At 32.2% G+C, this 25,455-nt stretch overlaps 1 protein-coding gene across 4 annotated transcripts in view; it reads left to right on the top strand.

The window, feature by feature from the left end:
• SOX5 (SRY-box 5) overlaps positions 1–25,455 on the top strand; it is a 674,508-nt gene that overhangs the window by 560,194 nt on the left and 88,859 nt on the right. For all 4 annotated transcript variants that reach the window (XM_011363058.1, XM_011363057.1, XM_011363055.2 and 1 more), the window contains one exon: positions 12,422–12,507. In XM_011363058.1, coding sequence (XP_011361360.1) covers positions 12,422–12,507 — 86 coding nt within the window. The remainder of the gene's footprint in view (positions 1–12,421; positions 12,508–25,455) is intronic.

The raw sequence follows: 25,455 nt of genomic DNA, 5'->3' as shown, positions 1-25,455 counted from the left end.
TTTTAAACAAATGTACAATGTACATTTTTATGTGCCCATATTTGCCCCAAATGAATTCTTCCATTCCCAGTATGTGGTATTTTACTTTTATTTATTTGTTCTTTTTTGAACATTTTTTCACCTGAGCAATTGCTTTTAAATTCTAATGTTGAGTTGATTAATAGAAGCTTTAAAACTTTCAAAATTGACTCCTCTGGGTTAAGCTATGAATAAGCATCAGTAAGATGTAATTTGAAACTATTAATTGTCTGGATTTAATAAATTCTGTCAGAAAAAAATTAAGCAAAGTATCAGAAGACCTTAAAAGGTAGTCACAATCTCATTTCATATTATTTTATGCCCGTGAGCAAGTCATTTTTCCCTTTATGTCTTAGCTTTTTAATCTTTAAGGTAGCTACGGTAATGTCTGCTCAACTCACTTTGTAAGAGATTGTATAAATTAGATGGAATGAGTTTACACATTTCTAAAGAAGTTAATTATTGTATAACATATCATTATTATGTGTTAAATGTATAGGCCTATTTTGAAAATTTAGAATGTGACATAATGAAAAGAAGTTTAGAAGTTTATTATGGGACATTATATATCTGGCCATTCAAGACATTTGTATCATTTGTGTTTCAGTTTTTAGGGTGAAGGGAAATTCCATAACATTTCTTAATTTCCAGAGGTCTAAAATTCACCATTCTAGTGGAAAGCTCTAGGCCAGGAGTCATCCCAAATGTGTATCCCGTAGGCTTAGTGTTACATTGGTTTAGGAAGTTTTCTATTCTCAACCTGCAGATCACAGACTCTGGATGTACTCCGAGAGGAAGGATGTCTGTCAAGGAGCCTTGATAGACAGAAAAGTGGAAAGGCTATAAAGAGTGTCAAAAAAGTGAAATGCTTGCTAAGCCTTAATACTAAAAGTGGAAAATAAAAGAGAAATAGCATTTGATTTGGTGTTAAGTGGCTTATATGAATTCCTCTCTTCTAAATCCCTACTTTCTAATACATGAATCATTTTGGAGGCTTTTTTTCTTTACCACTTATTTCCTCATAAGACAGAGAGGCAAAATTTAGACATCATAGATCTGGATATAGAAGCAGTTCCTTAATTAATGATTCTCTTCGAGCAGCTTAAAATGAGTTATTATGCAATAGCTTAAATGATGCCTTAGTAGTAGTAATGGTGGAATATAGAAGGAAAAAGAGACTTCTTTGATTCATTGTCACCTTTTCAGGGATATTCAGATTTCTTAGGTAATTAATCCAGGAATTTTCACTGGTACTAGAATTCAATTTCTGGGCAAAGAGGTGAAGGAAGAATGTTATCTCTTTTATATGCAGAAATGTCTTCTCATTTGGAGAGGTGTTTCTTAAAGAGTTTATAATCTTTTACTAAGCCAGCCAACTAGGTAACTATTAAATTAAGTAGGATAAAGTTTTTATTTGCTATGCTACATTAAAAAGACATAAAAATATTTATTTTTAAGAATCTCTTACTGAAAAAATTTAACCTGTGACAAAGCAGTTAAGAACTTAAAATTATCTCAAAATATCTTCTTTTAAACTAGCTGTAGAGTCAAACCAGAGATAACTTATTAATTTTACTTTCTCAAATAAAATTCATATGAAATATTTATATTCATTACTTATCATTTTATGAGGTTACTATAAAATACTATCGTTTCTCATAAAAAATCCAAATATTAAAAGCAGTATAGATTTTTCTGCATTTAGAAACCTCTTTCCCTTTACTTGTGTGTTCCATATCAATTGTTCTGAACTTCTTAGCTTGGTTTCCAAAAGCTGATTTAAGAGAATTATAAATTTAACTACCTAAAATGAAAGAGGAAGTATAGCTGAGATTATTGCTATAAAAAAGCAGAGTTCAATTTGCTTGGATTTCAGAAAGTATAAGTGATTTGAAATAATTACTATGATAGATTTGAAACAATCAAAATGATAAAAGATTTTGTTTTCATCGTTTGTTTATATCTAGCATCTTTTCTAGTAGATACCTTGACCATGCTCAGGTGCTTTAATGACACCACTATAGGGGGTTCTTGTTCATGAACAAATCATTTTAAGGTTTAGGAAATTCATAATGTTTATTTTTACTATCCAAGGGGATATAAATTACTTTTAAAATCAAAATTTATAAAAGAGATAAATTATGAGATATTATAAAAGAGGCATTGAATGTATGAAAATATTTTACCGAAGATTCTTTAATGACCTCCTGCAGGTCCTCATTTCCTCATTCCCCAAACGCTAGACTTCTCTTTCTTCCTTCATTTCCTATTCTACCTTTGTATCATTGGCAGCTGATCTAAAACATTATTATTGTTTGGAATAAACCCCGTATAAAAAATACTAATTTTTTTCTTTATTTGCTTACAATCTGTTTCTTTTACTAAACCTTGAGCTTTTGATATTGGAAGAGTGGTCTTCTTTGTTTGATATTTATTAATTCTGAATGAAATCACACCTTCATTTATTCAGTCAACAAACATTTTAATAGCCTGCACTATGTATTTAACAGAAGTGAGCATTTTAACAATTTCTATGCAGGAACTGGGCATTTAAAGATGAGTAAAACATAATCCCTGCCTTAACAATACACATAGGGCAGGTGAAAAGAATGGGATATAAACAGATGTAATATGATAGATATATGCATAGAGTTTTAACAGAAGTGAGAGGAGAGGAAACAAATTCAAATCTGAGAGTGATGGAAGGTGTCAGGGACAGTCCCTTAGAGTGGGAGCCCCTAAGTCTAATCCCAAAGGATGAAAAACAACTAAGCGATTGAAGAAGGTGTTGGGGTAGAGGGGTATAGAAACAACATTGCTGGCAGAAAAGGATAAAAATCATCTTGGATGAAGTTTAGAAAGCAAAGGTTGAAATAAGGTATACACAAACCTATAAGCAGTTTGATGTGTGAAGTAAATTATAGGACAAGTAATGACAAGTGAGTAGTTTGAGGACATAAGAAACGACAACTTGAAAATATTTATAAACCTTACATGCCGGAGATACTGAAAAACCATTGAAAGACCAAAAGCAAGAGTTGAAATCATACTGGCATTTATTCATCCATCCATCCATCCATCCATCCATCCATCCATCCATCTATCCATTTATGTCAAGGCATATTTTTATTATTCACTTTTGTAATTTTAAGTCCTTTAACACAATATATAATCAATAAAAATTTATTAAATTTTAATTACAACCAATGAATATCTCTTGTATGTCTGTAATGAGTGCCACTAGAAGCTGATTAGAGAATTTCTTTAGCACAAGACTGGAGCCTGGGACACTGGGAGGTTTTTCTAGTAGTAAGAAATGAAAGTCTGGGAGTTATAAAACAAAGCTTATGATTGATTGGCCATGGAGGTGAAAGGAAGGGAGATATCAAGGATTCTTCACATTTTTAGCCTAGGAGACCAGGAATTACCAAATGAGATAGAAATACCAAGAGTAGAAGTAGATTTTGTGAGAAAACTGATGAATTAAGTTTTGCATATGTGAAGAATGAGCTTCCTACTGGACGCTTAGAGGGCGGTTGTCTAAAAAACAGTGGGAAAGGTCTAGGTTGGTGCCACGGATTTGCAATATATTACTTTGTATATAGTAGTTGGACCATAAGATTCACTAAGGTCATTTACATAAAGTGAATAGAATGAGAAAAGCCAGGCATTAAAGGTTAGACACTAAGAATTACCAGCATTTAAGGGATGAGTGGAGGAAAGTAGAACAGCCTGTTGCAGAAATAATAAAATCAGCATGAGTAAGGTATAAGGGGAATCAGAAATGCATGTTCTAAGAAAAATCAGCAGAGTATAGATGTAGTTAGAGAAGTGGAGAGTCATTAGCAGTATCACAATGATGTCCATTAAAATTTGGCAATTTGGAGGTCATTAGTAAATTTATAAAGCATTTCTAGAAAAGTTTATGGATTGAGAACTAAAGTGTTGGAGAAGGATTTAGGTTTATCATGGAAGACCAATTTCTAAAAGTTTAGAAGAAAGAAGGTAAATTGTTTCTCACTAAACACTAAAAAAAAAAGTGTTTTAGAGGCATTTTAGAGCCTAGATATTTGGCTGTTTTTTTTTTGTTGTTTTTTTGTTTTTTAAGATAGGAGGTAATTGTACATAAGTTTAAGGACATGATGATGTGTATAAATCCTTACCTTGGTATCTGAGGTCCTCAATATACTCTAATCAACCTAAATATTTCTTGCTACTATATGAAATCGGTACAACTGTAGACTAGTTCACGAAGACATGTTGCCCACTCATTTCTCTGACTTTTAGCCTCATCTATTCAATCTTTCAGCAATTAATTTGTTATCTATTGTATACTAGACATTACAGCCCTTGGACTTTTCTTATATTTTCTAATTAACTTTTTTATTCAAGACCTAACTCAAAGCCAGCCCCTACTCTGATTCTCCCTCCAGTGATTTCTGCTGAAATAAATTTCTCCCTTCTTTGGTAATTACTGCCTTTCTCATTTGATCCTAATCATATGACTTGATTCTTTTCACTTTCCATGTTTGTATATCTGAAGCTTAAATGAGACATTATATACACACATTTGTAAATATATTCACATCTATATGGATGTATATATGTATATTTATATGTATAGGTTTAAATGTTTTAACAGAGTGCTAAAAGTCAACAAATATTAATAGTCCACATTTCATATCGGTGGGAGAATAATGAATTATTCAAATATTATGTTGGAACAATTGAATAACTTTTTGATTAAATATATTTTTAAACTATGTACTAAGATAAAATATAAGCCTAACTATGATTTCCCCCTCCCCTCCATATTGTTTTTTCCCATAAAATTGGTTATCATGTCTGCTTCCCAAATTTGTTTCCTCCTCTTTTTCCCTTATGATAAGTTTAGGCCATTATCATTTCCCACTAGATTTACTACAATAGTTTTTAACATGTCTGTTTATCTCCTGTCTCCCTCTTCCAATCAATTCTGTCCCTTGCCACAAAATTGATCTGTCTAAAACACAAATCAGACTATATCACTTTCCTGTTTAAACTCTTTCGATGACTTCACATTGCCTTCAAAATAAAACACGAGACTCTTCAAGCTATGTGTCTTACCTGCTTTCAGCTGCATAACTTACCATTCCCTTTTCTGCATCAGACACATTGGGAGTATTAAAATAAGCCTGGAGTTAGGGGCCAATAAAGAATAGTGGTTATTGTTAGCACTGCCCTGTAAATGGCAGGGGGCTCCTTCTAAGCAGGAAGAACATACCAATTCATCTACTGGCCCATGAGATGAAAGAAAGCAACTTCCTTCAAAGTTCCATTCACAGTGTTCTTTTTAACTTTATTTTGTCTTAGACTCCTACAGAGCTCCCTCCACCTAAAAGTCAGAGTGATAAGAGCAAGATGTTTTAAGTACCAGTCTGAGAATATGATTAAAAAGAGCAATTCTGGTTGCACTAAATAGCCAACTTACAATGTGACTCTCCAGCAGTTAGAAGATATGGAAAGCAGATGATAAAATGGTCTCAAAAGATAATTTAGCAGTGAAAATAGCCTTTTTTTTTTTTTGAGACACTTTAGCAAATAAACTTCCTTAACACTTTTCCAGGCTGTTATTTTCTTGAGGTATCTAGAATACCTTCTACACTCTTCTGCTTTGCTTATTGTATTGTTGAATTGGTTTGCATGTTTATCTCCCTCACTTGATTTGGAACTGGTCTAGAGTATGGATTGCGTATGTATGTGTAGTGTATAGCTTTTAATTTTTCTATTTTTCAACACCAAGAGAATGTAATCTGGTATTTGTCGAGGAAGCAAAACAAAACTAAACCCAAAAAACCATAGGAAGCTATTAAGGAAGTGAATTCCTTATTTTAGTGAGGATAATGCCCTAAAACTTTCCAAAACCTTTCTGTTAGTTTAGTGGATGAAAGGGTGTGTGTCCTTGACCCTGGGTAAGAACATACTTTTGACAACCTTTCTCAGTCTAAATAAACTTGTTGGAAAACATTGTTTTTCGTAATTTGTGTTATGTAGTATAGAAATGCATCCTCCATAGTGTCGCTGGAGATGATTAATAACTAAATATTTGTTACTTTAATACTAATGCAATTAATAGGTTTCTTGTAGAGTTATTGAGTTATTGAATACTAGCTATATTATTTGTAGCAATAGATACTGTAAGCTAGCTTGTATTCTGAAAACAATTGACTAATATGCCTCAGCATATTCTTTAACTTTTTGAAAAATTTTAAAGCTAAAATTTTCCATACTTGGCTTTAAAATAAGAAGCAAATTAATTTTGGACAAGCTTAGGGAAAAACTGTTCAAATGGTTAAAACCTAGGAAAGAGTAAAAAAATTTCTTTTCACTAGCTTAAAGTAAATTTGAATAACTTACACATGGTTGAACTTTAAAAGTCAGAATTTTCCATTATTTAATTTTTATGAAGTACCTCATGAGGTATTTACAAAATAAACCTGTTGTAATATTTTTTAGTACAGTTAATTGAGGAATGGTACAAGTAGATGACAGAATTTAATTCCATAAAAGATCTTTTTTTCCAACAGTTTCTAAATTTTTCTTTTGTATCAAGAACTATCCTTGTCCTTGTTTTTAAAGCCTGATACATTCTATGTCCAGTTTAGAACATTGAAACATGCATATAATATATTTTGAAGTTAATTAAATATAATTTGAATTTAATTAAAAATTAAATTGATATATTGGCTGTTTTTATAGTTGTATTTGTGTTTACTTAGTAATGGGGCAAATTTCAAACAAACTAGTTCTAAACATTCTGGGCCTGAAAAGTTAGTAACAAGGTAGATATGCTTCAAGTAATGTATATTTGCATATTGGATGGAGATGGTTGTGATAATGTGGTGCCTTAGACACCAACCTTTGGAAATTAGATACCCTGTTTATGATTATAAACTTATATCTTTGAAACTATATATGATTAAAGGTATATAATAGCTCTGGTAATCTTTTTAATTATCACGGCTAGTCTTTTGTTTTCTCCAATTCACTTAAACGTCAAATACATTGATATGTGGCTATATATGGCAAACATGTTGTATTAGTTTTCTTGGGCTGCCATAACAAAATATCACAAACTAGGTGGCTTTAAACAACAGAAATTTATTTTCTCAGAGTTCTGGAGTCTAGAAGTACAAGATCAAGGTGTTAACAGGGTGGATTTCTTTCTAAGACTTCTTTCCTTGGTTTGGAGATGGCCATCTTTCCCTCTGTCCTCACGTGATTGTTCCTCTGTTTGTGTTGTTTGTGTCCTAATCTCTTTTTCTTATAAGGACAGCAGTCATGTTGGATTAGGGTCCACCCATGTGACCTCATTTTACCTTAATTACTTCTTTAAGACCCTACCTCCAAATACAGTCACATTCTGAGATCCTAGAGTTTATGACTATGACATACAAATTTTGGGGAATACAATTCAGCCCATAACACATATATAAATTATTTGTAAATATACATCTACACACCCACACAATATAGCATTTATATAACATAATAGTTATTCTCTCTCTCTCTCTCTCTCTCTCTCACACACACACACACACACACACACTTGACTCTTGAACAACATAGATTAAGGCCGCCAACCTCCATACAGTCAAAAATCTGTGTATAACTTTGACTCTCTAAACCTTAGTTGGCCTGTATCTGTGAGGAATTGGTACCAGGACACCCCATGTGTATACCAAAATCCACAGATGCTCAAGTCACTATATACAATGGCATAGATCAATGTATACAGTCGGAGCTCTGCATCTGCTGACTCCCAACCACAGATAAAAAACAGCACAATTTTTAAAGTTCTGCATGAAATTGACCTGCACAATTCAAATGGTATAGTTCAAGGCTCAACTGTATATATGTCCAAAGAAAAAAATAATTATATTCATTTCATTAATAGACATTAATAAATTTAGGAAATGAAAAAATAGTATTCTAATATATGCTTCTTTTTTAATGTTACATAATGGTCTATATTTTAACTGAAGAGCTTCAAATGCACATGTAATACTCAAATTGTTATTAACAGTTAGATGTTAGTAATTCGTAATTGCCCAAACACCTATGCAGATGTTTAGTGTCAATCCAGGGGTTAAAGATAAAAGTTCATCTTTAAGACCTCCTAGTACCTACCTTCTTTAATGATACTTGTTAAACTTCATTTCCTATCCATTGCCTTTTCATATTTAAATATCCTCAAATCTGAACAGTTTCCTAACTCTACCTTCAATCTCTTTTCTCTTATTCAATCACCTATCAATTTAATTGGTTTTCTCTCCATTCCTTCTGCATATCATAATCATGTTTTGATGCATTTTACCCAACATAAAACCTCTTTTCTCTCCTCTACCTGCAAACTTTTAAGGCTAAGCTCACTCTTATTTTTACCTTTATTCTCTAAAGAGAATAATTAGTTTTCTTTTAACTCCCATAGTACCTACTGATGGTCAATACTACTCAAATAAGTACTTAATTAGAAAAGATAGTTGTGTTACAGATAGAGACTAAGTTTTGTTTTGTTTTGTTGTTTTTATCTCCCACAGCACCAAGCAGAACTCTGGTCAGTTGGTAGATATTATAAGTGCTTATTTATTGATTAATTCACAACAGGAAGAGTAAATTATATGAACTGAATTATTACTGTGAAGAGCACCACAGCCTCTATACTTTTAAGGCAGTTAATTTTAATATGTTATATTCATTAAATGAATATAAATGACTTATATAGTTTTAAGTGTTTTAGTTGTCAATTCTAATAGTCATGCTATATTTGTTGTTTTAGCTAGTTTGCATAAATACAGATTCAGCATTTAAACATCTAAAATTCTCTTTATAAAATCTCATAACGTTTTATAGATTATATATTGAAAATACCAAATGATAATTAAAGCCTTATCATGTAACATCAATTGCCCCCTCAACTTGTAGCATTAGGTGTTTTTTTTTTTTTTCACGATTTACTGGATCTTTCTTGATGTACAAACATGCTATAATTTTTACAAGTGTATACATTTTAAATAAAGTTTCCTTGATTACATATCCTCCGCTAGCTAATGCAAAACATCTCAGTGCAATTGTCTTTTTCAGTACTTCTCAAATGAATACAAATAATGTAGGGCTCTTGTTTAAAATTTAAATTCTAATTTAGATATATGCTTGTTGCTTTAACATGTTATCTTAAAACTTAGTGGCTTAAGAAAACAAACATTTATTTGGACACACCCATGCTGGGTACCTCTGGCTCAGGATCATTCATACAGCTTCAGTCAAGGTGTTGGCTTGTACTGTAGTCATCAGTGGGCTTAATTTGGGGGAAGAATCTGCTTCCAAACTCTCTCCTTTGGCTATTGTCAGACCTCATGTCTTTGCTTACTGTTGGCAGAAGACATCAGTCCTTTGCTATGTTAGTATCTCCATAGGGCAGCTCACAATATAACCTGCTTGCTCCAAGATGGAGAGAGGAGAGTAAGGATGGGAAGAGGGTAAGAAAGACAGATCCAGTCATGGTGTAAACTCATCCTAAAAGTAATATCTCATCAATTTTGCCCTCTCCTGTTCAAGAGGAGGAAATTATACAAGGATGCATTTCTAGGAAGTGGGAGTCATTGGGGGTTCCATCTTAGAGGTTGTCTGCTACAGTGGATTTGGGGTGGGGTCTGAAATTCTGCATTTCGAAGAAATTTCTAGGTGATGCCAGTGCTGCGTCTCAATAACTTTACTTCAAAAAATAAGGGTCTACACTTTCTGCTTTCAGTTTCTTAACCTCAGACATGCTTTGTTTATCACACTCACTCCAGTTCGGTTTTCCCACTATCCACTCCACTGAAATTGCTCTTGCAAAGTTACTAAATGACTTCTCCATTACTAAATTCAGCATTTGAAAAAAGTCATCACTCTTTCTGAAAATCTTCCTTTACTTGGCTTCTGGAACACCAAGTTTATATTTCTCCTCTGTTTTTATGCTAGTTACCTATCTCCTTGACTATAAATGTTAGTGTAATTCTTGGACCTCTTTTTTTCTTTTTTTAATAACTCCTAAACGGTCTCATGAAGGCTTATAGCTTTAAATTCAGATATATGCTGACAACTCTCAAATTTATGACTCCTATATGGATTACTCTCCTAAAGTCCTAACATATTTATCCAGAGCCTCAATGAACATACTTATTTGGATATCTAATAGTAATTTTAATCTTAAAATGTTTAAATCCGAAGTTATCGTCTCTGTTTCGCCTTTCTCCTCAACCAGGCCCAAGGGGCAATCTTGCTTCTCATCCATGTTTGAAAACCCAACAGATAGTACCACTGTCCAATTAGCTGTTTAAGTGAAAAATCCGAGAGTCATCTTTGAATCTGCTCTTTCTCTCATTGCAAAAAATCATTAAGTATTGTCAGTTCTGCCTCTTAAATATCATTTGACTTTCTTCGTCATTCTTTACTCCAACATCATACCCTCGTCCAGACTATTATTATGCATTATATATGAGTTCTGCATCTTTATATTCTTGATTGCAGCTTCCAACCTCTGAACCAGGTGATTTTACTCAGCCCGTTTTATTTTCCATGTTCATGGTTTCCCTTATTTTATGGGATAAAGTTTACGTTCTTTAATATTGTTTATAAAGCCCTGCATAATCTGGCCCAGGATTCCCTCTCTAGCCCCATTTATCTTTACTTCCTTATCTGCACAGAACTTCAGCAATGCAGGGACTGACTGGACTAGGATATAAAAGACCCATCTGACTACAAGTTTTCATGAAAATTGCTTCCCTCATAATACTCTTCCTTCTCTTCTTAGCCTGGCTAGCTTTCACTTAATTCTGGTTTTAGCTTAAACAGGACTTCTTCTTAGAGGTGATCTTGGACCTGTTAGACTAGGTTTGGGGCACCCACAATGTAGTCTGTAGCATTATGTACTTTTCTATCTTACCAGTCAATACATTCTATACTAATCTTACTTTTTTTTCTTTTCAACTTATCTTTTTCTTCCGTTAAGCTGTAAGATCTAGGAAGACCAAATCAGCAGTGGTAGAGTCAGATATTGGCATTTTGAAGCCTAAAACATGTAATTTGGGGGCCCTCTTTAAGAATAAAAGTATGAAAAAATACACACACACATGCACTTAACTGAAAAATTAAATATTCACATAAAAACAAATCCCAACAAAGTAAAACATTAAGGAACTGACAAATATAAAAAGTATGACTATGAACACACGGCTAGGGTGTTAAATCCCAGTAAATATACTTCTTCATATTAGTCTTCTTTAAAGCTCTATTTCTAGTGTCAAGAGAGAGCAGTTCATAGCAACATATCAGGTACTCAATAAATATTTTTGAATGAATATATTAACTGAGTTATTGTCAGTTATATTATTTATACATTTGACATTCACTAAGTTTTTCATGTTAAATTAGATTCCTAAAACACATATTATATATTAGAAAATTGTTTTTATAGTTATTATTTTCAATTATTTGTTATGGTCATATTTCAAATAATAATTACATATCAGTTTGAGTATCATTAGGCTACATGCAAAAAGTTTGTCATGCCTCTTTCCTAAGCAGAAAAAATTTTTTACATCAAAACTATACATTATAATCTTTTTTATGTGTGTATATGTATATATGTGTGTGTCTATATCTTTATGGGTCATATATTAAGACTTAGATCAATTTCGTATTACTTAGATTTAATTTTTTTTAGATATTCACACAAACAGAAACTCTTTGGGAGAAACGACTTATGTTCTGCTTCATTTATATTTTTATAAACATTAGTCTCTGGAATAACAAAGATTCTAATATTTTATATAACTTAAAAATGCATTAAATGTTTTCTTTATTATGAATTTGTCCCTAGGACATAACTTAAGTAGTTATTTCAGTCAAGACAGTAACATAGCATTGAAAAGATAAGCTACTTGGCTTAAATCTTTAGAGTTTAATTTGTTAAAATAAAATTAAATTTGTTAAGTTCCTTTTATAATAACATTTTAAATTTGCTGAGGAGTTGGTGTGCTCATATCAAGACTGTCAGGTGTGTGAGTGTATGTGATGTGTGTGTATGTGTGTTGTAAAGTGCAGTCCTCTGATCAATGTGCACTTTTTCCTCCCATTTTCCTAAATACATCATGAAAAAAGGATGAGGTTTCCGCCTTAATTGCTTGTGCCTTTTATTCACATTCCTCTCTCAGCCAGAATTGTGAAAAGAGTGTTAGTAAAAGGCTGCACAATAGAGCTTTTCATTAGGCCTCAGCAAGGCACACAAAAGAAGGCTTTTGGAAAGAGTGAATGCATGAGTTTAATTTGCAGGTGGAGAGTAGATAAAAGGTGCTGACGCCTCTATTATTCTCTTACTTAGGTGACCCTTACCCTGTTCAGCTGATCCCAACTACCATGGCAGCTGCTGCCGCAGCAACACCAGGCTTAGGCCCACTCCAACTGCAGGTAAGTCAGGAAACAATACAGAAGGGACAAAGGTTAAGTAAATACTGAAAATAGCTATTATCCTGTTAAAGCAAAATACAACTGACAAGTGATATTTGTCTCACTCTTTTTTGTTTTTGAATTTATTTGTACTGATCCTCAACTAAAAATTAAAATGTTGATTCTTTTAATTTTTAGCCCTGTTCTCTGTACTAAAGATAGCTTATTGTAATTTTTTATTGCCTGGTATGATTTAACAAAATGAGCTGTAGTTTTGCTTTGATTACCATGTGCCATAATTTCCTCACAGAATGGTCCTCATCAAGTTAAAAAGAACAAAAATATCTACAAAAGATATTCAAACAGATACTTATGGATCAAGGAAACTTAACAAAAATTACATTTAAAATTGTTCAAGATGCCCAGTATTACTGAAGCAATCTGTAGGTCTCTTTATTTTCCTGCTAATGCCAGCTCCATTGGGCAAGCAAGGGTAAGTAGACCAAGCAAGCAGGTGGCTAAATGAGCGCAATTTTATCCAACCATCAGTTTAGATAGTTTTTATCCCTGCAAAATACATATTCCCACATATCCAAGAATGTCAAGTGATAACTTTACTAGATGACCAAGTGATTTTGGAAATTTTGTCTCTAGAGTTGAAAAGAACATCAATAAAATTATATTATAGGTATCTTTTATTAATTATTTAAATCTTCAAATCAGCGTCCTATAAAATCTTTCCTAGTTTCTGTTATTATGGACTTTATAGTTATGTAATTAATAGGAATAACACCATCTAATAATAAGATTAATCTTCCCTTTAGAGAAGTATCATATTTTTCTTTGCCTGAAAAACACAGTATGCCTGTAAAGCCAGATATAAAGCAGTTGTGCTTAATAAAATTAAAACATATTCATGAAAGTGCACTGTCATGATAGGTCAATCTTAGTCAATAAGATTGTATTGTAACATCAAAACATAGATACAGCTGGCCCGCAAAGGGGATTGTCAGAAGACCTGTGGGTTTCTGAAAACCCAGCGGGACCTCACAAAGAACATAGGAGAAGCTGAGACATACATGTTCTCCAGAGGTTGATAACAGTCATTCCTATTTCACCTTTTCTGCAAAAAGCTACAATCTGACTTTCTGTTGGAAATACCTCGAGAAGTGTTGGAGCCACAGAGAAAATAAAAGTAACATGACATTTTATATCCTTTGAAATGGCATCTAAGAAAAGACTATAATACAGAGTAGTTGTAATAGGTAAAACTAAAAAGAGTAGTGGAATTAAAGGAAGAGGGAAAAGTATCCAGCAGTAGATTTGAATGTGAAAAATAATAGTTTTAGAGATTTACAATGTCTGTTTTCAAAGCAAGTTAGGCTTTCACCATTGGATTAATAGTGAAAGGGAGCAAGGGTGAGTTGGAGGCCTCCCCTATGTTTTGTTGCAGGATTCTAGTAGAAAATATTAGGCAACAATCCAAACCTCTTTTCCTATAGAGATAATATTAGAATATTTGACACAAATTAAGTTTTATTTCTGTCCTTATGATGTGATAGCAGATTCCCTTAAAATTTAAAGATACAATTTTTTTTCTTTATCGGAAAACAAGAGAAAAGATACCAAACATATTTATTCTTTCTTTAACTATAATTTGTTCTATAAAGATCTTTACATAAGTGACATTGTACCCATTGAAAATATATATTTTAATTGGGATCTCAGTAAATCAACACTGTGGTCTAATAAGAAAATTAATAATCCAAAACTCTTTTATGGTAAGATATTAGCTACTGTTAAAACACACACACACACACTGCTCATGATTAAAATATGGTACACAAATCCAAACATATTCCAAATGCATGTGATGACAGATACTCTGGCTTTTCTTTGAAGCAGATCAACATACCTTTACTAGGGTGCCTACACCAATTTACTCTCTACTCATTTCCCCAGACTTCAACTTTCCCCAGAGCTGTAAAGGAGACCTGTAATACTTCCCCTCTCTTTGCTTTAAAACAGCATCCAAATTTTTCTTCCCAGAGGGTCAGAGCGAAACTAACTACAATGCCTAGTCAGAATTGCTTTGTCTTATCTTATCCCTTATCCAACATTCACCCCAATCTTGAGAACTTACTTCTGAGAAGTTTCATCCCAGTGGAGTATAATGTATGAGCCAGCTTTAATTTTCTCCAAATTCTGCTTTTAATTACAGTCTGTTAAATCTCCATTTTTCATCCCTTAGTATTCCTTGAGTGGGGTTTATCATTTTTGAGTCCCTTTCAGTGACTAAAATTCTCTTTTAGTTATTAAGATTCTGTACTAGATTCTATGTTAGAGTCTCTGGTAAGGCTTTCACAAGGATTATGTCATTTTATCTAATTATACTACTTTGTGTTATATATTAATATCTTCATTTGGCAAGCAAGAAAACTGGGTCACAGAGTTCAAAATCCACGGTTTTTAAAACAATTACATTTGCTTCTCCAAATATAGGCAATATTATTTTAAACTTTGGAGGCATTGCCCCTCTTAGGACATTTGCTAACTCAGTAATTTGCTAATCAAATTATAACAATAATGCTGATTAATTAGTACTAATGCAAATACTCTTTATGAATTGCAATACTGAAAGTATCAGGATTCATAATGATAGCTATCTACTTCAAACTCTGCATTTTTCATTTCTTACCTCTTTATAAAGATATATGTCAATTCAAGCCTCTCTTTTTGAACATCTAGATTTAAGAAGGGATACTGTACACCTATTCTTAATCATGGTTGACTTTGTTTAACCACTATTTGTGTTTTCCTTTGAAATAATCATTTGCTTATAGTTGGTCAGGCTTGGATATTAAGTAAAATCCATAACCAAGACCTTTATTAAAAAATAATAAAGATGACTACAAAAGTAGAACAAAATGACATATTTTAAAATAAGCCATCTTTTATTAGCTAAATATTATTTCTTGCTTCTGGATAAGATAATAAAATATTTACTATGTAACAAAAAATTCTTTACATTGAAAAAGGACCTTACTGTGTACTTTTAGGTATGGTTAAAATAGTATAAGCATTGACATATATTTATTTTTATATAGAAAAGAATGACTTATTTAGGTTGTATACATAAAACATACAAATTAACATTTGTCAAGGCACTATTTTATTCATTGCTTATATAATGAAATATCTGTCTTTGTTTCTTCTGCCTTTTAAGTCTTGCCTGAGCTTCTGATCCATATAGCCAACTATTTATTTGCTAATTTTTGACTATTCAGAGGATATATATAGATGCTTACAGACACTAGAAACAGCACAAAATGGAACTTGCCAGTTTTTCCTTGTCCTCAGACCTTCTCATTCTCTGTTTTTGGCATATAGCTCCATTCCATCTATTGCTCAACCCAGAAACGTGAGAGCTATCTTTAACTCCTCTTCCTCGCTCTTTCTCTACACCTAGTCATTCATTCCACCTACTAAATATATTAAGTATCCATCTGTTTATTTCCTTTGTTTCTTTCCTTTGTAAGTGTCACCCTTCTGGGTCAGGCTACTCTAACTGCTTGCCTAATATACCACAATAGCTCCCGAACTGGTCTTTCTGTCTTCATCTTGCTTCTTTCAATGTGTTCTCTACTATGTGTTAGTCAGAATCATCCTTCTAATTTTAGAAAATCTGATCACATCCTCCCCTTACTTACAGACTTTAAATGACTCCCTGATATTTTCAAATTCTCTCTCCTCTTTGGATCTTTACATGTGATGTTTCTTCTACCTACAACTGTATTACCCACCAACTTTACCAAGCCCACTCCCACTTATCCCTGAGGTTACAAGTGAAAACATCACTTTTTCAGGGAAGACTTCATTGTCCCCACGTCTAGATTAATGCAGCTCTTATGTGACCCAAGAGCACATTGTATTTCTCCTTCTCATATAGCACTGGTAGAATATGTTTTCAATTCTACTTTCTGGCTTCTAGCAGATGGCAAAATCTATGAAGTCAATGACTCATTATCATTTGCACTCAATCAGGTGCTTGGAATATATTATGGACTCAATAAATATATATTAAATGAAATGGTGAATTTTAACATTATACTTTCAATTAATTATGCATCTGTTATGTTTAAGTAAATATTCTGTTTTATAATATTGGAATTAAGCTGAATAGTAATGATTCATTTTCTTCATAAATTATTTCCATCCTTTAAAAAAGACAATAGCAGAAATACAAATATCAAAAGCACCATTGGCTCGTGGAAGAAAAAATTTAGTAGTTTGAATTCAATTTAATATATACGTTGAAATTTTATAATAAAAACTATTCTCATTTAATGAAATACAAGAAACATGAAAACACTACTATATGCCTAGTACTGTGTTTGGCACTCCAGTATTTAAAAATAAAATTTTATAATAGTTTTGCTCCAAATGACCTTATTCAGTCTGCTTCAACTACACTAGGCTCTTTGCTGTCCTTTGACTTGCTAAAGCATGCTTTTACTTTAGAATTTTGCATTAGCTGTCTTTCTACCTGAAAGGCTCTTCCCTCTGCCTAGAAGGCTAATTCTCTCACCTCCTTCAAGAATTTGCTCTAATGTCATCTCTCTGAGGTCTACCCTAACTAATCTATTTAAATCATAAAATAACCTCCCAGAAGTACCACACTTCCTTTTCCCCATATTCTACTTTTTTTCTATAGCACTAGTCATCTCCAAAATACTATATAACTTATTATGTTCCTTATTTATCATCTGTCCATTCCAAATATTCTCTAAGCTCCACCAGAGCAGGAACTATTATATTTTGCTGTTGAATGATGTATTTTAAGTGCTCAGAAGAATGCCTGGCAAATAGTTGGTGCTCAAAGCATATTTATAAATGGAAAGAAACTATCATGAGCTAATGGTCATAATCATTTTAAAAAAAACAACAAAGCAATATATGATTAATTTCTGGAACAAATGATATTAATTTAAAGACCAGGGAACATTACTTTTTCTTCAGCCCCTGTTGGAAGAAATCTCTAGCTCTCTCTCTCCTGCTCTTTCCTCCTTTTATCTTATCATAACCATGGGTTGCTGTATAAAGACTGTATTTCAACATTTATTAAAGTTTACATAATTCCTTTAAACTCATATTTTATGTAAAAAGACCAAAGATTGCAATATTAATTATTCCCATAGTATTATTAGTTAATGTATAAGAATACGTAACATACAATGAATAAAAATACGTAAGAATATGAACTGTTGGAGGTACTTTTGACTCAACATGGCTCAACTTGCCAATGCAACACTAAAGTAAATTATTTCTAAATAATGAAAAGATATATCATCAAAAGGTAATTAGCCAATAACAATCTCATATACTGTATTCACTTTCTTCTCTTTCTTCTTTCCCATTTTTTTTCTTTTTTCTTTCCTCTTCCTCTTGGAATTACTTTTTTTTCTTCCAGAGCCAATGATGCTTTTGACATTTGTTCTACTGATATAGTATTTTTTATAGGAAGGGAATTAATTTACACAGAAAACTAATCCAGCTTCATTTCAATATTAAAACATGAGTATATTTACTTAAAAAAATAAAGTTACACTTCGAAAATTTTGGATATTTGTGATTGCATAGAATGAGATGGCAACAATTCATCTAATATATATTTCTCATATTATCATTCATTTGCATTTTACTTGATGGGCATCATGATTTTTTTTAATAGTGGTAATTGTGTAGTATATGATTTCTAATATTCTAACTTGACTTCTAAAATTTGAAATTAGATGTATTTATCCACTTATTTCTCATTTTATAAATACTGTATTTGTGTCAGCCAAAATATGGTTGCCACCTGCTCTACCTATAGGAAACCAAAAATGTTGACTCCAACCAATGATCAATAGTGATAAGCAGAGGAAAAAAGATCAAAATTCTTCTTGAATGGTCATTTTTTTACTCAAAACAAGCAAGTAGCATTTATTTAAAATTTTTTACTGAATTCATCAACCTTTAACGGTTTTAATAGAATTTTTAAAATCTATATAATATTTTTGGAATACAGACTCGACATTACAAGTTGTCATAAATGAAATCACATAGGGCTACAGTTCCAGTAACCAGTAACATCAGTAATATGCATTCTCTGGGATAGAGGAAATAGTACATAACATGTGGTCACAATGGAGAATGAATCATACAAAATATCAACTGAAATCAATCCTTCTTCATAGCTATCAGAGGTACATGGAAGTCATAGTGAAAATAGTTTAAGCTTCTATCTGTTAGAGAGTAACATCAAGGTAGATGTGGATGAAAAACTGAAGTTCATCTTTTTATCAACCTCCTGCCAGTCTCTGAAGGAGGTCAATAATTATGACAGGACACAAATAAATGTTTCATATTTCTCAGAGCACTATAGGTGACTGAACATGGTTTTATGTGTCTGACCAAGAACCCCCAGAAAATCAATAAGGAAAAAATAACCATATGGAGAAGTCTAGATGTGAGGATTTTTACCTTCTTGTTGAAGGAATTACTTACAAGGATAAATACTTGTAAGTATTCATCTTTACCTACCTAGATACTCTACTATTCAGCTTAACTTTAAGGTCATGGTCATTTCCGTATAGGGTGAAAAATGATCAACTGCTCTTCATTTTAGTTACAACCCTGGTGTGCTGTTTGCTGTTAGACTCTGTGTGCATGAGTGAATTTTCTTGGAGGTTAAAAGAATGAATTCCCTCCTTTCCTCTCCCTTCAACCCTGAGCCTGTAGGGCAGACAGACAGAAGCACACATATGATTAATACAGCACAGCTGCAAGTGTGAATCATTTGCATATGTATTAATAGAGGCAAAAAAACCAACAACAATTAAATTATATACAGAGACATTCTGCATACTAAAGAACATGTGCAAATAGGCCCGAAAAGTGCAGCCAACATTTTCTCTGACTTTTCCAAGCCCATATGGGCTAGAGTCAGAACCCAGCCGTGTTCAAGAATCTCCTTTAAGGAAGAACAAGGTAGGCGCTACATCCATAGTTATTACTACCCCTAGGGTTCCTGGGAGCTGTTTGACATTTAGACTAGAGACAGTACAGTAGCTTCTTTTTCATGCTATTTCTGCATTTGCTTATTTCCAGCATCTTTACGGTGTCTCATTACATGCTAACAAAGATATCACTACACGTGTGCTTTCCCACAGTACCCATTTTTTTGTATTGTAATGACCAATTAAATAGATGGTAAACTTCAAAATTATGTTTAAAGTTCTATCATTGCTTTCACTAAAGTAACATAACTGTAAGTGCCAGGTTTTCTGGTCACAAGGCCATGCCCATTCTTCAGTGGCATTCTGTAGTCTCTTAATCAAAACGTAGTTAGGTTATCCTAAAATGTTTCTGAGCTAATTATTGTAATGAAAGGATTGCTAGGCTCAAGGCCAACAGTAGATACAATCCTAAGAACAATATCAATTTATCAAAATGTTAAAAGTATACATATTTTACAGAACTACTCAATTTTCTAATCTTGGCTATATATATGTAAAAGAAGAGAGCAACTAATATTCTTCAGATTCCTAGATTGTATTTATATTAAAATTTGTTCTTCAACCTAATTGTTCATTTAGTTTATATTAAGAGTATCATTTAATTTATTCAAGAATATTTTACGAAGATGAATTCAACCTTATAAGTAAAATTTTATTTTAGTAAAAGTTTTCGCCTTAGTAAGACCAATAAGAATCTAGAGCCTAAAGAGCTAAATGAAGACAGATACCCCTTAAGAGGAACAAATGCTGGGTTCGTTGATACCAGAAAACTATTGAATCTTATCATGCATATTATGCGTTATTTGTATGGCTAATCCTCAAAGCATGCAACCAGAATATGTCAATTGCTTTACATACAACTGGTAAGCATAGGGCAGACATCATTATAGTTAACTGATTGTATACAGAAAAAATTAGTCTCTCAGCAGCAGATAATTAGAGGGAAGATAACAAAGATTAAAGTAAAAGTTTTATTATATTAAGGCATTATCTTTAGATTAATATTTTTAAGAGGGACTATTACTTAGAGTCATTATAACATAATGGTTAAAAGTATAGGACCTGCAGTCATCTGTGCCTTAAATCATGCTTCTGCTATTTACTAGCTCTGACTTTAGGCAAGTTACCTAACCTCTCTGTGTCTTAGTTTTCTAGTCTTTAAAATATGGGAATAAATGATATTTTACTGTAAGAATTAAGTGAGATAGTATACATAAAGAGCTCAGAGCAATAAGTATATTAATTACCATTTATCAAATACTATGTGCTAGATAATAATAAATGCTTGGTTTTAGTAGTTGATTAATAAGTGTTACTGACTAGTATTAAAACTATTTTTATATTGCTTAAAGACAGTCTCGCAAACTAGGACTTGGCACACTTTTCTTAAGTGGATTTACTTTACAAGGCAGCATGAAAAACAAGTTAGTAAAATTGAGGCATATTGTCTTATTTATGAGGAAATAATTTTATTCCTCTGTGCAGCATAATTTTAAGGCCCATCACAAGAATCTATGGGAGGCAATGAGTTTACTTTAAAAAAAATCTGACTATGATGTTACTTGGAGTATAGTGTTTTATATTTTGCTATTGTTTACTCTTTATCTCAATATATATCTTATAAAATAAAAATAATGTCTCTTACCAAGTCCTGTTTTCCATGGGCATAATGCAAATAATTAATCTCTATGAGCTACCGGTAAATATTCTAAATAAATACCTTATAAAATTGAAAATAACTTATTTACATAGATGCTATTCATATAATTATATTTTAAATTAATAATATACAAAAGATTTTCTGGTATGACCCTTCAAAGCTTACTCTTTTTCTAGATATATTAGTAGAATATATACTATGGCCCATATCTCTTATTCTACTCTTTTATTTATTGTGTACAGCTAAGCTATTTCTCACGTGAATCTGAGAAAATTTGTAAACTTGCATTATTACTTCCTTGTAAACTAGTTCCTATGGTTTCAAACTTGAATGTAAAAGCAAATTTTTTTATAAACCCCATAGCATCCTGGAAATTTTATTTACTCAGCAAATGTTTATTCTTTGTAAGCTATTAAGCTAATCATCATAAGGAATGCAAAAATAAGTCAGTTAAGAATACTTGATGGATCATAGAGGAGCTTGAATTTTAAGAGAATGTATTGAGTGTGAAATTGGAATAGAATTTCAAGAAAGTCATACAACCTCCTGTCCTAACAAGTATATTTGAAATGGAAAGGACCTCAGAGACCTTTGAAAACAAGTTTCAAACTATTCAAAGGAGTTCGAGTGGCTTTAAGTACCCCAAATAGTACCATTTGACTTTTATTTGTTTATAGATTGACTTCTACTGGCTAAGATTATTTGAATAAAAAATTCTACTCCTAAAATAAAATTTAAAAACCATTCTATTCCAACTCCTTAATTTTATCGATGAGGCATTTTAGACTCTAAGTAGTGACCTGGCTAAATTAGATATTAACAGAAGTGTGTCTGGAATCCTAGCAACTGAAAGCTAAGTCTAACTTCTTCGCATTTACCAGTGTATCCATAAAAATAAATGCATATAATCAAATATATTTTAAGTCGTTTTGTGTAAAATGAAGGGAGAAAAAATGCTATTTTTGCATTTAGATTCTTAAATTAAGGATGAATAAAATAATGGGTAGGATTTGCATATTAGTAACCTTCTGAATTGCTTCCTTTTTGCTGAGTTCAGTGATTGTGCTTTGTGAATTAATTCTTTTGTGAAAGCTTTTGAAAGATCAAGGAATTCAGAAAACAAAACAACAGAGAAGCGTGCTGTTTCATATCTGTTTGTTCATAGAAGGTTCAAAGTGAGATTGTTTACATCACAAGTCTTGTTGATATTTTATTTGCTTCTTAGAAGAAAGATAGTATTCAAAGATGATTATATAATCATGCAGATAAGATTTTGCAATGATGAATGAACTGTTCTAAGGGAAGGACCAAGGTGAAAAATGACATTACGATTTTGAGTTGTGTTTGGTTGGCAAGTATCTTCACAAGACTTGAAAACAGAGCCCTATTCGATTCCTTCAGATAAAAAGCTTAAGCCAGCCCAGCACATTTCAAATTGTCTGTTTCCTGTGGAAGTTTCTCAGACCAAGGGCATGGAAAGAAAGGGAAAAGAGAAACAAACTTTTAATTATTCCATCTTTCTTAGTCCTGACCTTTCTCTTAATGCCATCTCTCTCTTTTTTTTTTTTTTCTTATCCAACCACTTATTGGATAAAGGAATTAGAAAGGAAGAAATGGAGGAACAGGTTCAAAGTCTGCTCCCAAATGATTGGCCACAATGAGCATTGGACTAACGTAATTAATGACTCTGACGTCAACGATGTTCTCTCTTGCTTTTGCCAATACTAGAACTTCTTCAACATAGAATAAAACAAGTAATAGTGATAGTTAAAATTACAATTACTTCTATTTTTGAATAGGCAGAATTATTGAAAATATTGTCCCTCTATCTATAGAAGTTGCTTTAAGATAACGAGTTGTAATTGAAATTTGCCTATACCATGCTTTATAACAGCTACTACTTCAAATGTGTGCCCTAAATATTTTTCATATGACTGGTTTCCCCTTGAATTTAGTTATTTGGTTTTAAAGGAAGTTTGAATTATTAGAAATAGTAAAGCTAAAATGTTTGGTTAACATATATAAAGTAAGCCAAGACATTGAACTAAATAATAATAATAATTAATAATAATAATAATAATGATAATAATAAGCAAAAGCTTTTTATTCTCCTCTTGATTTGGTTCACGGTGCATCTGGTTTACCTCCAGAGCAATTTTAAGTTTGGCTGCTTTAGTGTCACCTTAGACACAAGCTAACATTGAATAACATTATGAAAGCGTAAAATACCTAGTTTTTATAGGGTCTGTCTTTGCATAGTAACCATTTTGTAGTATACTGGTATGGGTACAGCACACAGATGACTTAAACTTTATTTCCTTTTCTTTAAAGCATATTCCCCAAGTTTTATTTAAACATTTTAAAATGCTAAAATACATCTTATAAGTAAATACTATTTAAATGGAATTTTTGTATGAGTTATGAGCCTGAGCTCTGTAAGAGACCTTACTTGTGTATGTTTTTGGTCAAGTTACTGAATACCTCTTAGTCTCAATTTCTTCACCTGTAAAATGTGATAATATTGTTCCTACATGATAAATCTATTGTGAGGATTAAATAAAATAGTGCCTACAAAACGCTTAACATAGCATAAGCTTTCACCCTCGTCATTTCTTGGATTCAAGGATTTTTTACTGTTGAAAATGAGCCTAATAAATTCTCCCATATTTCAAGTTAGTAGGTCATTTTCTAGAATATAACAATTATGTTCTATTGTACAGAGGTGTATGGCAAGTGGAGAAATCCATCTTAATACAGGTTGGGTTTAAACACCTTTGGGAGCCATTCCCCCAATTTAGTGCAAACAGAAAGTCTTTATGAAAATAAAATATACTTTCATTAAGAAAACCTTTTTTTTTTTTTACTTGTGAGATTACAAAAGAAAAAAACTTTTTAATTCTTCCTAAAAATAAAAATACTTTATCACTCCTTGTTTTTCTATCCCTTAAGAATTACTAGAGCATCTTTGCTTTTATGACATTGATGATTATTTGTGAAAGGAGCAAACCTTTTCTTTTGGAGGAAAAGCCATGTGTTATTGGAAAGCTGTAGTGTTTTGTTATAATGGGGAACATTTTTCCAGTGAGAATGGATAGTTAGATTATAATAAAAGCAGCCAAAGTAGTTGGTCTATTGTGAGACCTCTAACTTCCCAAATTGTTCAATAAATATAGCTTAACAAATAAGGGTTCTAGCCTCAACCTGTCTGTGAAGTAATGTTTGAGTCTTGTCTCAAGTCATTTAACCAGGCCAGGATTCAAGCTTTTTTATTTGTAAAATGCATATAAGTATAGCTGTTTTACCTCTATATCATGAAGGAAGGGAAAAAATGAAGCAAAAGAAGTACTAATGAAAGTAGCCAGAGAGAGCCTTTACACTTTACAAATGGACTTCTCTGATTCATTGATACATTTATTCATGTACTGTCAAAAAATAAAAATGAGAAGGATGATGAGGCAATTATTGATCTGAGGCATTCAAAAAAAAATGCTTTAGAAACATGAAAATAGTTAAGCTAGCTCCAAAGATCCAATTATGAAAGGAAGTTTTAATTATTGTATCTCCATGGAATGAGAAAGAAAGATGAACAGGTCAGACCAGTGCTAGATTACCACATAGACATCGTTACAACATGCTTACACATAAGAAAAAAAATGGCTATCTGGAAATAAATAATAATTAGACATAGAATACCTTTATAGCAGTAATCAGAATGCTCTGTTATTTTGAATTACACAGCCAACTTGTTGGGCACTATAAACTTTTTGGTCCTTAGGGCTGCTAAAGATTTTAAAATAGGAAGCTATTCCAAAAAAATCTACCTTTCTCTTATTTCTTAAAAATCGTTCTCTCTTTTTTACTTTTATGTCTCCCTTTATTTTTCTTCATTTAGCTTTTCCTCTCCGGGTTTTTAGCTACCCTCCTCTGTCAGTCCGTCTCTACCTCTCTTCCCCTCTTCTCTTTCCTTCAGTTCTTTTTCTCTCTCTCGTCTATCAAGTTTTGGGCCTCTAGCTACTTTTTTATTCTGCCACAATTGTAAAAACAGAGGCACTATCTCTTTTAGGAGGGTTTGCTGTTGGTTAAACAATTATAAAAGTATATGTCTAAATTTCACAGTATTTTTTTAAAAAATATTTATAATCTATAGGATTAGCAAATTCCCACATTTCCCTGAACTTTTTCCTGACAAGGAATGCCAAAATGTTTAAGAATAAGTCAGAGTTATTGAGTAAGAATCTTTTGTTTGTG

The sequence above is a fragment of the Pteropus vampyrus genome, unplaced genomic scaffold (genome assembly GCF_000151845.1).
Source record: "Pteropus vampyrus isolate Shadow unplaced genomic scaffold, Pvam_2.0 Scaffold82, whole genome shotgun sequence".
Classification (NCBI taxonomy): domain Eukaryota; kingdom Metazoa; phylum Chordata; class Mammalia; order Chiroptera; family Pteropodidae; genus Pteropus; species Pteropus vampyrus.
This window is presented reverse-complemented; position numbering and strand designations above follow the sequence as displayed.